Raw genomic sequence first — 15,994 nt, forward strand, 5'->3', positions numbered from 1 at the left:
ACAGCTAACTTGACACACATTAGCACCATAAAGGCAACAAGACTACTGAGACTAGCCCTGTCAGAAAGCATTATGGTAGAGAGAACACTAAGAGGAAGAAACAGAAGACATTTAAGAGTGGTGGAGGGAAGAAGGAACAAAAAAAAAAGAACATGGAGACGTGTCTTCTTACCTGTTTGTTGTACTTGTTGATAGTTTGACTGCTGTATTCAGAGCAGTGGTCAGATCCAAGGGAAATGTTATCTCCGGTGCCAACAAAGGTGTTGGCAGGGGGCAGGTCCTGAACTGCCTGGTGCTTTTTTCCAGCTGTCGGAGACTGCGGGTGAAGCTGGACGGTAGGGAGCGGTGAACTGGACTTGTAGTGCCGGGCCAGATCTGGGCTCCCTGGTCCTCCGTTGACCGATCGGTAGCGTCCCATGCCAGGACTGTCCGACAGCTTCTCGTTGACGCCATCGTAGCGCTGCCCGTTGGGTTTGGAGGCCTCTACGGTGACAATACTGCTATAGAGTGGCTGTTTGGACTTCTGTTTCTTCTTATCTTTTTTGGGCTTCTTGGACTTATCATGCTGCTGTGGCGTGAAGAAGTCTTCGTGATCCTTCTTGCCGGCCTCGTAGCCGTTCTTATTCTTGGGACGGCAGTAACGGGCCATGACGACGACTAGAATAATGAGGATAACCGTCATGATGCCGGAAACTACTCCAATGACGATGCTTAGCCGCTGTTTGCTTAGATCATAGTTGGGGTCACCGGCAATGTTGGTGTTCAGAGACGTGCTCAGGCTCTTAGCCACCTGGGTGTCCACAACTGTGGAATTGGAAAGTGTCTCGTTGACATACACATGAACTAGTGTTGTGGTGCTCTGTGAAGGCTGACCCTTGTCGTTTACCTGGACCACTAGTCTGTGGAGGCCATAGTGCTTCTGCTCCAACTTCCCCACCAGTGAAATGACCCCAGTGCCCCCATCAATCTCAAACAGCTTGAAGGGGTTTCCCCCAATGATGCTGTAGTTCAAGTCGGCGTTGATGCCAGTGTCGGCATCAGTGGCTATGACAGTTCTGACTACTGTTCTGATGTTACTGGAGGGAGGAAGAAGGGTGTAGGAGCTGTTTATTGGGAAAGTGACTGTTGGTGCATTGTCATTATCATCCATTATTAAGAGGGAAACTGTGGCGGTGGCGGATCTGGGTGGATCACCACCATCCACAGCCTTGACACGGAATGTGTATGTGGTTTTTTGCTCTCGGTCGAACGACAGAGTGGAGAAAATAGTCCCTGTGTCATTCTCAATAGAAAAGATGTCCTCCTCTTCCTCAATGAAAAGACTCATCTCTGCATTCTGGCCTTTATCTGCATCAATGACTGTGACCATGCCGACAGGGCTGTTTGGCTCAAGGTTCTCTTTAATATAGAAAGTGAACACATCCTGCATGAACTTTGGATCATTGTCGTTTTTGTCTGCCACAAGTACAACCACTGTTGCTGAGCCCTGTAGAGTGTTTATGCCCTTATCTTTGGCTATCACTTTGAATTCGTAGCGCTCCATTTGCTCTCTATCCAGAATGGTGTTTACTCGGATGTCTCCACTGTCTGCGTCGATAGAGAAAATCCCATTTACTGATGAGTCTAGGGAATAGGCTATTTCAGCGTTCTTCCCACTATCTGCGTCAATGGCTGCCACTGTTGTCACCCGTTCGCCAGGGGCATTGCTTTCTGGAAACGACACCTCTACTACATTCTTGCTGAAGATAGGAGGGTTGTCGTTAGTGTCGCCCACTTTGACGATAAGAGAGTTATTACTTGCCAGACTGGGGCTTCCAGAGTCCACAGCCACTATGACCACATTGTATTCCTGTGTGGCCTCATAGTCCAGCGTCGCGGACGTGTGGAGGAAATATTTCTTTTTATTCTGCTCACCCTCCATCTCGCTGGCTGGTTTGAGCTGAAAGGGAACATCCCCTACCACTGTGCAGGTCACAATGCCGTTTTCCCCCTGGTCACGGTCTGACACCTGAACTAAGGCAATGGGTGTGTCCACCACCACATCCTCAGCCACGTTGGCTATGCCATCTTTTAAGAAAATGCGTCCGATTTTCCTTATCTCTATAGCGGGGACGTTGTCATTCTCATCCTTGATGTTCAACACCACGGTGGCCTTGTCCATTTTCGGTGGCTGGCCCCGGTCACGAGCCATTACTGTGAACCTAAGTTGGCTCACTTCTTCACGGTCGATGCGGTGCAACACACTCAGCCACCCTGTGCTTTCATCCAACCTCAGCAGCCTCCTCACTGACTCTGTGGCTGCCCCAAACACATACTCTATTTGACCATTAACCCCCACGTCTGCATCAGCCGCTTTGAGCTGCAGAATGGGGGCACCAGGGGAGCTGTTTTCTGGTAGGTCAGCTTCATACACGCTCTTCTCAAATCGAGGGCTGTTGTCATTCACATCAGTGATCATCACCCTAAGAATGGCCTGGGATGAGCGCGGGGGATCACCTCCGTCCCTAACACGCAGTGTTAGCTCATAGGAGTCTCTCTGTTCCCTATCAAGGGCCCCTTTAATGATGAGCTGAGGCTGCTTCTCTCCATCAGTAGTGTCAGCAACTTGCAGTTCAAAGACGCTGCTCCTGCTTGCGCCTTCCTCAAATCTCCTCTTCCCCGAGAATGAATCCCCAGAAGAGCCCAAGCGCCTTGAGTTTTCCCCATTGTCCTGGATAAGCTCATATCGCTCTATTCCATTTCTGCCAAAATCTCTGTCTGTGGCTGTGGGCAGCAGATAAAGCGTTCCAATGGGTCTGTTTTCCTCCACAGACAGTGTCAGGACAGGGGAAGGGAAAGACGGGGTGTTATCATTTATATCTAATATGATTACTTTTCCCTCAAAGAGGTCAACCCAGCTTTGGGCTGGTCCAATCACTGACACCTCAAAATCTATAAAACACTCATTTTCATCAAATATCATTTGGCACTGCTGTAATTTTTCACGGTCTATGCGCCTCTCATTGGTGGTGAGCTCACCTGTTATGTTGTCTATTTTTAAAAAATCAGAGCCTGACTCTAGCGTGAATGTCACCTCGCCGGACCCGGCAACAATGCCCAGGTCGACGGCTACGTTCCCTACTCTGACATCGGCGGGTCCCTCCTCAGCCAAACGGTACCGGAGCACTTGCTTGGCAGCGGGCTGATGCACAAGCTGCAGGATGAGCATGCAATAGTACAAATAGTCCACTGCGCCAGTAGTCCTCATTGTTCTCCACTGAAAAATGTCCACTTAGATTTGAAAATGTCGACACAAAAAAAGAATGTTATCACTACCGGAGACTCTGACTATGGAAAAAAAAAACAATCTCGTTTTCATAAAGAGCAAAGCCCTCTGCTGTGGGATGCGTGAGACTTCATCCTCCGGACGACTTCCTACATCGCTCCTGCTGCAATGCAAAGCAGCAAGTGTACGGGCTCTCGTCTGTTCTCTGCTTTCCCTCCTCCAGCACTGAATGTTAGTCGCTCTTTCCTTGTTATAGTAATTTTCTTTTTTTTTTTTAAACGCAATGATATTAAAAAGTCCTCAGAGAGGCTCCGTGCGCTCCCACAAATATTTGGATTGCATGCGCGTAAAAGTCAAAATGTTATAGTCCGAACATCATCGGATCAACAGAAAGTGAATTCAGTCCATATACCGCCGTTTTACTCACAGTTTGTGATTAGAATCTCCTTTTTTTTGGGGTGAGGCTGCAATATTCCTCTCTCCGGCGATATGTCCATATGTGAGAGGATCGTGTAAATGCCCGCGCAGTTTCCAAACTCATCAGGCAGCGTGTGTTGACTGCGCGGAGCCTGACAACTCTCAGATCTTGAGGATGTGAATATGAAACAAATTACCTGTCCGGCTGCCTACTCTGCTCTCTTCCTCCAAGTCACTTGCAGCCAGCAGGCAGAATAGTTCTTCCCTTTTGCGACTCCAAAATGCCAAAGGTTGCATTAAGAAGAACAATCAAAACAATTAAAAATGTATATCCGACGCAGTTTATTTCGGAAACGTTGGTTGAATTCCTCAGTGTGTCCGGCACATTCAGCCTGTTCCCTCACCTGCAGAAGCGCCGCATGTGTTGGCAGCCCCTATCTGCAGCACTGTGAGAGGGATTCACAAATGATATTGCAGTCTCTCTCACTTCTCCTCTCTCTCTTTCTTTCTCTCTCCCTCCCTCCACCCCCCTCCTGTTTCTTCTCCTCCAGCAGCGCGCACGTAAACAGGGTCGGACTTGGTCTTGATCGCCGGGTCCAGACGCCAGCAGACAATATTTGACGAAAGGGGGACAGAGGAGGGAGATGCCTTAATATTGGTCGTTTTTATCGGTGTTTTCTCGAGACGACGCTCGGCACTTTGTGAGCACAGTTCGCATGCTTCGTATGTATGCTCATGTGGGCGATATGACGAGATATCCGATAAAAACAAATTTGAATTGTTTTTTTTTTGTTAATTGTCATTGATTGTAATGTATTGTAAATTATACTAAGCACATGACGTTATTTCATTGTGTTGTGTGGTACGGGTATGTTGGCTTTGCCGCAAGAGATCCCTTGTCAAGAAAACGCAAATTCAAAGCAGAACTTTTACGCACTGTTTGGTAGACACAAGTTCTGTTTAAAATATGATATGAAATAGTTCCAAATCTCTGTCCAGCAACGGACGACACGACACAGCCGCTGCAGGACAGGCGAGACGGGACGGGGCTGTCTGTGTGCGCAGTGCTGTGGTTTCCCTGTGGTTACTTAATATGAATGCGTGTGGTCGCCAGTGGCTGTGCTCTACGGCGCTGCGGGCTCAGTGTCTTTCGCCTGCGTGCTGTTCAGTCCACTCAGCATCCAGTCATCTGAGACAGTGGCTATGAATTCATTTTCCTTAAAGAGGAATAACGAGAGAAATCCCTCCAGAGTGGCCCTTCAGACAATCCGAACAAGGGTTTCTTATTCGGCCACTGCGCAAACCCAACTCCCTGTGTAAGATTAGGGTGCGCGGTGTGTGTCCTACCACAGCTGCCATCCAAGTAGTACTTGTGATGCAGTGTTGAACAAACATTCATGTCATGCTGGCGGTCACTTCGGCCACAATTGTGCTTAAATTCTCCCAGGGGTGCACTGTGTAATGGAGGAAAATGAGCGCATGTTTGGTGCTTGCGTGGATTTATATCTCCTACAGCACATATGCGCATTGCACTGCTGTGTTAAGTGCGGGGGGGGGGGGGAGGAAGAAACTTGTGCTCTTAATGTGCGTGCGGATCTCCTTCTTTAACTTGGAATTGAGGATGCTCTCCTGTTTTAATATAGGGGCAGTGCGGCGCTTTGTCTGATATTATACAGGGAAACAGTGAGGGGCAGAGTGGGACAGAGGGAGGGAGAGGAGGGAGGGAAAGAGGCAGCCAGTTTCAGCAGCTGCATCTTTCTCAGACGGCTGTCTGAATTCCAGCTGTGGCTTTATCCTTGCTTACTAGCGCCCTCTATCGTCACATTACAATCAACCCCCCTCGAAAGACTGGAGTGGAAGTACAGCAGATAGAGGGTAAATCCACTCATGTTTACTCTGTGGACGTGTTATTTTAATCCGTTAGTTTATAAATTTTGCTCAAAAGAATACTTCTGTCTAGTACAAATTCCATACAGCATAATGGTTTATTATAGGTATGCTACATGTCTTTAAATATGACTCAGAAGAAGAATACATTTATGATTTATTCTTAATTAGTTTAAGGCCATATATGTTTTTAAATATGACTCAGAAGCTGTAGACCTATATGAATGTAGTAAGGCAGTTTTGATGATTACAGATTAAAAAATTTTCATCATAGGGAAGTTGGCTTTACATTCTCTCAGAGTGATAAATATGTTTTGTTGGCAAATGTCATGTACTTTAGCCAACAGTGTTACATATACTATGATTCATGAGGAATACAGTTAAATACACACTAAAAACAACTGAATTTAAAAAAATGATCCAAATTGGGAACAAGATGCATGTCATTTTACCCATGCCGATGGATTGTCAGTGTTATTTTTATATAATTGTTTGGTTGTACCCAAACCTTTATATTGTTATTCTGACCCAGTTAGATAAAAAGCTCATGTTTAACCTTAGAATGGTCACAAATGTATTGTAAATTGTCCAAAACAATGCGCCATGACATTAAAACTATAAAACAATAACAAATAGTGGCATGCAAGTTTAAAAAATACTAGAGAAGATTATAACAGTTTTCAACAAGTAGTTTGGGTAAATGTATATGTGTGTATATGTCATAAAATAATTGAAACACAGTCACATTGATAGCCTACTCTTATTAGACATTTAAATCAACCCCAAAGACAATCAAAAAAAATCAAAACATCCAAAGACTCACATTATAATATAATAATGCAATATAATATTATAATATAATAATGCTTCTTTCTCTACTGCCTCATATGCAACAGTTGCTATGAATCACCACATACATTGTGGAACTGAGCTTGTAGGCGATTTTGAGATGTTGTTTACTATCAAAACCACGGAGATCAAGGCTACAAAATCATCACTGAAAATCATTTTCATAGCTGTGTGTAGCATCGACCTTGCTCTTGAGTGGATGACTGATCAAAAATGACTCTACCCTATATTTACCTGGTAGAGAACATACTGTATTTCCCAACTGAGATGGACACTTCGACTATGTGGTACCATTTGATCACTCACAGGGAGTACACACAGTTTGTTTTCTCAAAAGCTTCATAGTTGAGAATATAAATCAGATTATGGTAGTTTAAAGTACCCTGTTGAGTTTTTCTTGTAAACAACAAAAGTTGCGTGCAGGCTACCGTCACCAACTGCCATTTAAAGGAAATAGTGTGAAACTGGCACAGAGAATGTCTATTGCGTTGCTTACGTGTTCACACAACAAAACATTGGCCTGTTCACAAAAACAGTGCTCTGTAGCGCTAGTAGTGGTCAAAAACTCCACAGGATACCTTTAGTAAAGTGTGTACAAGTGTTTGATCCTACTTACCTGTCGACATGACATCATGGTGCGCCAAGAATTTTACCGAAATAGATCAAATGCTTCACATTTGTATCTACCATCTGAAGCACTTTCACAAAGGTTGGTCATTTTACTGTAAAAGAGTGAGTCAGTCTTGCATATAGTGAAAGGCTGTTGATACATGCATAATTATAAGGATTAAAATCCGGGGGGTGAGTAATAACGCCCTCTAGCTTGGCTGCCATCATTATGACTCTGTGTGGAATCTTGATGCTGGAGGAGCTGGTGCTTGGAAGTTGGCATCAGAAGCTGGAAGCTGCACACTGCAGGTGTGGCTAAGTGGATTGATAAAGGGGAAGGTGATTAGTGATTGGCTTTAGGTGAGGGAATATTAGCTTTAGTCTAGCTGATTGGATTGTTTGAACCAGGACATAGGACAACCACTGTAGAGTAGGGGTGGGGAAAATAATCGATACAGCATAGTATCGCGATATTTTCCGGTGGCAATACTGTATCCATACACAGATGCAAGTATCGATCTTTTATTATATATGTGTTGGTCAGTTTGTCTGCTTGACAATTCCATTTTGCAGCAATAAAATTTAAGTGAGATGGACAAAAGAGTGAAAAGTGAAAAAAGAAGCGTAAGTGTTTTCCTCTTCGTTTTTGACTGATGCTGCTCTTGAAATTTGAATGCAGGTGATTTGGCCACTATGGAGCTCTTTTACATGTCTCCGTGTTTCTTTGAAAAGTCACATTGAAACGGTGTGATTGCAAAGTCCTCCTTTGTGACAGAAAAGCCTGCTAATTGGCATTCAGCTGTGATGGGGTTACCACAATGTTAGCAATTTTCCAGTAAGCCATCAGGTATTTTTGTGAAGAGATTTAGGAAAGACTTTGAAATGCTGCATATCTATTTTCACATTGAAAACAGAGATTTGGCATATTATACAGAAACACCAGAAATTATAGCAAAACATTTTATGATCAGCATACATTTCTATTGTTATACCAGGGCATTATGTTGATTTCCATAGAGATCTTATCTGAAAATTAAGGAGGGGAAGATTTTCCAAAGAAGTTGGAATGTATAGCAAAAGCAAGAGTCCATTTTGTTTGTCGTGTTTACAGCTTTGAAAGTGTGAAAGTTAGTTTTTGAGAAATGTGAGAAAAACACAGTATAACTGTTATATCAGGTCCACGATCCACGGGATGCCGTGACTCTGAAAAAAGGTTCATTTTGTGCCATCCTCCATCTAGTTCTTATTTTCAGCCCATCACAAAAGTTGGGAAGAAAGCTGTGCATGCAAACAATTGGACTACAGATCCTCGATGCATACAGCTCCTTAATTAGCTTTCATTTGTCAACTTCTTGATTGCCATCTATAGTTGGAATTCTACAATCTTCAATCCCTAAACATTTACAAATAAATCTAGCACATTTTTCTCTCTATTGGGAGAGCGGCTTGAACTGTTAATAACACAGTAAATAGACTCTGTCGCTTTGAAGTGGGTGCTTGACGGATCACATTGCTGTGTGTTTTTTCGCTGGTGCTGAGCCACCAGGTGTTTGGGACTTGGGGGCGAATGTACTCAATTAATTATGACATTGCACTGTGCAGCATGAGCAAGGCTACATTTGAAAATAATCACGTTTGTGTATTTTTAGAACATTCATTTCCATTAAAACCAAACCAGGGGTTTTGTTGAGTTCATAAGCACATATTTTCTTATTGGACTGTAATTTACACTTCACTCTTGTAGCTATTTGCAAAGTGAAGATAATTTAGCTTTTCCTGTCTTCAGTGTGCATTTATGAGTATAAAATGGAGGCAGGAATGGATGTGGTTAAAAAGCTTTGGACAACGCCTATGGGTGAAATGCAGTCTCCCCTATCAGCGCTGTGTTAGTACAGAAACCACACACACTCTTATCAACATTCTGCCAACACCCCCTGATGTTAGAGCAATGGGTCTAAGCCTTAACATAGAATCTATGTGTGTCCTTATCTTCCTTCCTGCGTTCCTGTGTGTATCCGTACACATCTTTGCATGTGTGGGTGCAAGCATTGATTCACACTTCCGATGCATATGTGTGGGTTTTCCCTTGCTGTGTGGATGTGTCAGTCACTATCCCAAGTTGAGCCTGCATGGAGCCTGTCGCTATGTATTCTCAGACTGCACACCCTCAGGAGAGATATACAACCATCCGTCAACAATGTGTAAAAAGTCAGCCGATGACGGCCAGCCAGCCAGCCAGCCAGACCACTCTTAGGCGACTCTTTGTAGTGCTGCCCTTGCGGTAATAAGTCACGGCATCCTCCACTTTGAACAGCTAGAGAAAGACATCAACAACAGAGTGACTCAACAGCATAGAGAAGAAGCGTCCAGTGCTGTGGTGGTGTAGCTCGGCAAGTCTTTTTTTCTCTCCAACTCCCCCTGGCGAGTTGCTATTTTGAGACTCCCAACGCCTTGTTCTGACTTCTCCCCCCTGGGCTTCACAAGAACTGTTGAACAGATCACAATAAATATACAATAGAATTGGTTTACAAAGTTTCAATACCGCCCAGATCATTCAGGTAGTCACAGGGGCTAAAATGGATAGCACCATGCTTTGAATATGAAAAGGAAGTAGTGTGTCTCGTTCCATAAAAGAAATGAAAGTCAAATTCCAGTGGGATTATTGCTGACTTTCATGAGTCATATTTACCTTGATTTGACACCATGTCAAGTGTCATTCCAGTGATACAGCTGGGTGGTTTGCACTATTAATTAGCATATCCATGGGTGTACTCTGAATCTGGAGGGTGTCTTTAGTTAGAAATGTGTCACAATCTGCATCCAAAGGGCTTTACAGTGTTCATCCACCTGAACACACCTATTGCAGCGGGGCGAACATGTAAGTCACTTGCCTAACCATTGGGGGGGGGGGGTTTAGTGTCTTAGTCAAGGACACATCGACATGTGGACAAATAGGGATTGAACCAGCAGCCCTGTGATTGGGTAATAAAATAAATATATACTCTATATGAACAACAACTGGACATCAAACGGTATACATTTCATATTGTTACTTTATATAGGGTTATAACCATTTACAGCCATTTTGCATGAATTATTTAATAATCAAAAGCAAAAAAATAGAAATGCAATTTTACTTCTTTTTTTTCATAGTTTAATTTCATAAAATTTCTCATTTTATTACATGTTCTAATGAATTCATTCTTGTGATTGAGAGGTTTGAACTTAAGCCTTACTAGTAATACCAACCCCATATCGCTCCCATCAGTACAAGGGGCATATACATTGTAGGCATTAGTCACCCCCCACACACACACACGCACACACAGTCAGTCACCCAGTCACAACTTAATCACTGACACCAGTGACACAAGGGACACCCTGCTTTTCAAAAGGCCCTCAAACTTCAAAAGGGGACCTCTCAAAGCAGCCATTCAGAGGCTCCTGTTTTCAATGGGATGAGGGCCGTTGTGTCTGCTATGAATGGATTGATTCGGAGCAAGTGTGGTCCAAGGCAACATGTACTGTGATAATTCCAGTGTCAACACTACTCCTCCCCTCCACCCGCTGATCCTCAATGAGCTCGGCTCTTGTCGTGGTGAAAGAGCCTTGGAAATCTGTCACTTAAAAGGGAAATTTGGCACAATAACCCTGCTAATTCCTCACCCCCTACCCATCCTCCAAAATAAAAAAAGAATCCAGCCGGAGCATGCAACACTACAGTAGCGGCATTATTAGGATCTGTTGAGGGAATAATAAGGATGAATTACCCTTCCCTTTCCTGTGACCTGAAAATCGCATAGCATACTAAATCTTGCCCCGTGTCAATGGCTGCCTGTTGTTTGCATGCATTATATAAGTGAAAATAGAGGCTCTGTTTTGTGTGACACTCATTTTGTGTGGAGAGTACCAGATTGTCCCTGTCTCTCGCGCCCTTCCTCAACTTTAGCAGACGTGAGGAAAACATTATGTGTGAAGGTTGTAGTCATTTCCAATGCATAGTTACTTCTTGACTTCTGTGTGTGTGTGTGTGTGTGTGTGTGTGTGTGTGTGTGTGTGTGTGTGTGTGTGTGTGTGTGTGTGTGTGTGTGTGTGTGTGTGTTGTTTGTTTGCCTGTCTGTCTGGTCTGCTGGTGTGTTTATCTGTTTATGAACAGCGTTGGAGTGTTTGTGTGCACTGTCCCACTGTTTCGCAGAAAATAAGAAGACACCTGCTTCGTGATTCGGAGCTGGCTGTCAAAAACAGGAAGAAAGTGTGGTGGTAGAAGAAGAAAACTGAAAAAAAAACAGGCAGACCCGAGATGTATCTATTCTGGCTCCCCTCTCCCCTCAAGCTGCTGGTAGGAGACTTCAAAATGGCTCCACTCCCCGCCACAGAGTGGGCTTTGCCCTGTCAAAACGTCTTTCAATGGAAAATACAGACCGAAAAGTTTCCTCCTTTCTCTCTCTCTCTCTCCCTCATTGTTTTTCTCTCTTGCGCCCTCCTTCTCTCTTCCTCCCCCCATTCTATCCATCCTTCATCGCACACAGAAAAGGGAATCTCATTCTCTCCAGTGAAGCTCTCACTGAACGCTGCCTTTGCTCTGAGAGAAATACTTTCCTCCTCTCTCTCTCTCTCTCTCTCTCTCTCTCTCTCTCTCTCTCTCTCTCTCTCTCTCTCTCTCTCTCTGGAGCCCTGCCAGAGCTCTCTGTCTCGGTGAGGTATCTGCCAGTCACTCAGAAGTCCATTCTTCACTTAAACATGATGTCTATCTCCTGGGTCCTGTCTGTAGAACAGTGCAGGTCTTGGTACCTTTTTGTCAGAAGCGATTATGATTTGTGTTGCCGACAGAATCGCAAACACCAACGTGAATAAAATTAATCAGAGTCAAGTAACAGGGGACATTTGAATGTTATAGATTATCCAGATTTGAGTTTTTTTTTGTTTTTGATGGCCAAAAGTAAGTGGACACCCAAACTGTATGCAATTGTACTATATGAAAAATAATGAAATAACAGCCTCCAGTCACCGGGAAAGGCTTTACATAAGATTTTGGATAAGTAACATCTGCTATTGATACTGATGTTAATAATTTTTATTATCACAACTGGCTACTCTACATGTAGGGGAGAACCATGTCTCATTAATTTATGAGGTGAATTCATCATTAACAGGCTACTTTAAAATGACCACTGAGTGACATTCATGTTAAAATACAAGACATTTTGTAATTATATTGAACAAATATGATGTATATAGGTGAATTATCTGACCTAATGGGGTGTTTATGTGTCCAGAATGTAATCTACAGCCAGACGGATCCATTATTAATTTTTTTGATTTCAGTAGTGATGCTCAAAACTCAAAAGACTTATTGATCTGCCCACCCTTATTAGTGAGATTGGGCACTGATGTTGGACATGGCTTGCATTCCTTCCAAAGCTGTTGGATAGGGTTGAGGTAAGAGCTCTTTGTAGACCAGTCCACACAAATGTCAACCAACAACATCAACAACAACAACAATAACACATTTCTTATACCTGGCTTTGTGCTCAGGGCATTGTCATGTTGAAACAGGAAATAGGCTTTCTCAAACTGTTGGAAACACTATTGTCTAAAACAGTGGTTCACATGAGCTGTGAGCACTTCTACAGATTTTTCCATTTAAATACATTTTAGAGACCTAAATATGTAAAACTACTCAGTAATTTCCCAGAGATAAGCAAAGATAAATGTCCCCCTCAAAAAATACAAGTTTATGGAGCAGAAAGAATGTTTTTATTATTTACTAATGTGTTAATCATCTTGTGACCCCTTAGATTTGTCTTATGGTTGTCTGGGATGGATGGATGTATGGGTGGATGTACAATACTTAATACTGTCAACAATACTAAACAATAACTTAAATAAAAGTGGGAGATTATTTTTACTGTACATACAACATATACATATGCTGTAGCATTAAGATTTCCTATAATTAGAAGTAAAACAATCATCCCCACAAGTACACAAAGGATGTCCACATACTTTTGGCCATATAATACACCATGGGAATAGAGAATGCTGATGGTCAGTGTAACATGAATACAAACATGAATAGAAAAATCTTTCACTACACTGCCATTAATAATGTCATTACATGTGTAGCACATCCATCACTTAAGAAGCCAATCATCATTCATTTCATGGTATGGACACTTGAGAAATCTATCTGCTGGAATTTGGTCCCCAAGGCATCTTACATTTATGGTTAATCTAATAATTCTCCTATGACCATGTCTAAAACCCCATTCTGCCTGCGCTTTCCCCATTATTTCAGGTGGCTTCATCACCTGTGGCCAGAAGGAACCACCTAATGGCCATTTTATTTGATAATTGGTTATCTTGACATTTCAAACTGGCTCCATAATTTGTTCGTCTCTATTGTGAGTGGCTCGTTAATTAGAGTGTGTCTGTGCTTAGCTCATCATTTCCGGAAAGGATTTGAGGTCATTGTCGAATTACACGGTTGGCATTCTTTGGACACGTTCATTAAAAATGGCAGTTTCGCCTAACCAGCCTAACATGAAAACTTTAGAAAATCTGATAATCCTAACCCTGAGGACTAACGCGAAAGAAAATGAATGTCAAAGACAGAGTTTGTTTGAATATCTGCAAACGTGCATCTTGTGAGATATAGTCTTCGATGGAGGCTGATATGTGCCATGACAGCGGTGAGAAAAAGCAGATCCATGTTCGCTGAGTTAACTCCGAGGGAGACACAGTAAATGTCCTTCTGTCAGTCTTCAGATGAGTGATGCCTCAGACTAAGCCTTCAATCTCTCCACAATGCTCATCTCAGACATAATTCATTCTGCATCCTCAGAAATGGAAAATATTGATTTTCAATGAATAGCACCCCAAACCAGCATGCAGCCTATTGCCGGGAAAGTAAAACAATAGTATGCCCTATCCCCTTCAAAGAAGCACCTCTCATGCATCTGCTCCAGGTGTGATAAAACAGACGTGTGCGAGTCAACATCCAAACTAGTTATTGTTATTACAACTAATTATTTTTTTCTGCCTCCACGTATCACAAATAGGACAGACGCACGGTTGCCTTTCAAATCATCCTGCCAACATAATGCACCGCGTTGGCTGCCGCTCACATTGCAACTTACACCAACACCTATTCAGAGGTTATTGGGCCCGTCCAGTTTAACTCCACATACTGTTGCGTTGATGTAGTTTATTGTCAAATAATCGACTATTAAACGAACCGCTCCACCAAAAACGTCACCGCGGTGGGTCCGTTCTAATTGGACAATGTTCAACTTGTCAGTTCTGTCAGCTCATCGGCCTGATATCAAACATCTGGAAACATTAAAACGGTAAGTGAATCAGTGTAATATAATATAAGTAAGGGTTAATGCCTGACGAGGTGTCCATTGTCAGGTATTGTTGTTCGGATAGACCTGCCCCCACTGCTAAAAAAAACACTGTCTTGTTGCATTCAAGGCTCAAACTGGCAGATAATAATTGCTGCCGTGTTCAATCGCTGTTATTGTTGGCATGTTTCGCGAAGACACAGCTGTTTACAACAACATGGCAGGATGTGGTTCGAAATTAAATTCTGGAAAGGTTGAATATTTTCTTTTCAGTTATACTCAGAGAGTGTTCTTAGTCAACAACCTGTTTGTGTCATCCGTGCTGGCTCAAACATGAAGAATAGCAAAACCTGCTTTCAAATTCAACCTCAGCTGATTATAGTGTAGTGATTTATCTCCTAATATAATGGTACATATAATATGATTTCTATAGCCTAGATTATTTATTATAAAGGCTGCTGTCTGGACTGCCCTCCTTCTGTATGGTACAGTAAAACTCACATTGGCATATATTCAGCTCTGGGGTAGTAATCCATTATGTGGCTGTATCAATGACAGTAATTTGCCAGGATTAATGTGAATTCATCAGTTTTGATCAATAGATTATGTTAGATTAATGTTTCAGTTGGAAGCTGCACCAAAGATTATCAACTGTGCTTTTCCCAGACTCATATTCATCTCAAACCTTCACACCTAGCACCTGTTTATACAAAACACAGCATTCAAGTACTTGGTCAACATCAGAAAGAGGCCCCACTGTGTGATCACGAGGTCCCCGTCTTTAAAAAATAGCACATGAATCTTTTAAGGATAAAAGGCTCCGGCTTTACTGATGCGATTAGAATTAAAACTATAATGCTTTAAATCCCCTCCATGATCTCTTTTGTTTCAAAGCACGCAGAGATGACAGAAGGATTAAAGAACGTTGTTAATTTTGTTGTAGATTTGTGTGCATTAATTACAGCCAGGGCTACTATAATACCGTTTAGTATTAATACATGCATAAAAGAAAGTATTCAACAGATGATAAAAAAAGAAAAATCTGCTCTCTTCAATGTTTGGCAGAGAGAATTTAAAAAGTCTGATCCTGTGTGCATGTATGGAAATTGGCAACCACGTAATTCATGCTTGAAGCTGAGGAATGCAGTTTCGATTCATTGAGCAGGATTTTTATCAATTAGTATACGGTGTGAAAACATTTTATGTAAGAAGTAATTATTTTGTAAAACAAAAAAGTCTGTTACTGTGGCCGACATTTTTATCCTTGCAGGTGGTTGGCCTTCTCTTGAATCTCTCCTGTGCCACTTCTCCTGCTGTTCTCCAATGGAAACCTTATAATGGACAGTGTGGGGGAGTGTAGGGACTGTTAGGCCACATCCCAGCGGTGTCGACACTTTTCTGTCTCCACAGATCACTCTCTAAAAGTTTTCCACCCACACTGAAGCATCAAATCTATAGGAAAAATGGTTTTATTTTAATACCAAATGGCCAACAGCAAAATGGTGAGTTTCAAAGTTAACTCTTGAGCTTGGTCACAGCATTGGACAAAAAACAATCTCACCTCAAGGTCCGTTAGCTGGAGCTTTCAGTAAAATCGCACAGGTCAAAGGTGCTTTTTTAA

General features: G+C 42.6%; 2 protein-coding genes across 7 annotated transcripts in view; both read right to left on the reverse strand.

The window, feature by feature from the left end:
- Positions 1-4,170, reverse strand: part of pcdh7b (protocadherin 7b) — a 105,826-nt gene extending 101,656 nt beyond the window's left edge. For 3 of the 6 annotated variants that reach the window (XM_039822848.1, XM_039822850.1, XM_039822849.1), the window contains exon 1: positions 173-4,169. In XM_039822848.1, the coding sequence (XP_039678782.1) occupies positions 173-3,247 (3,075 nt within the window). In that variant the 5' untranslated portion in view covers positions 3,248-4,169. Of the gene's footprint in view, positions 1-172 lie in introns of all 6 variants that reach the window. The other 3 variants (XM_039822847.1, XM_039822846.1, XM_039822851.1) reach the window with 2 other exon arrangements.
- Positions 4,171-9,236: 5,066 nt separating this feature from the next.
- Positions 9,237-15,994, reverse strand: part of LOC120572513 — a 19,034-nt gene continuing 12,276 nt past the window's right edge. Inside the window, exon 7 of the mRNA XM_039821850.1 lies at positions 9,237-9,341. Within this exon, the coding sequence (XP_039677784.1) occupies positions 9,237-9,341 (105 nt within the window). The remainder of the gene's footprint in view (positions 9,342-15,994) is intronic.

This window comes from Perca fluviatilis, chromosome 14 (genome assembly GCF_010015445.1).
Source record: "Perca fluviatilis chromosome 14, GENO_Pfluv_1.0, whole genome shotgun sequence".
NCBI classification, from domain to species: domain Eukaryota; kingdom Metazoa; phylum Chordata; class Actinopteri; order Perciformes; family Percidae; genus Perca; species Perca fluviatilis.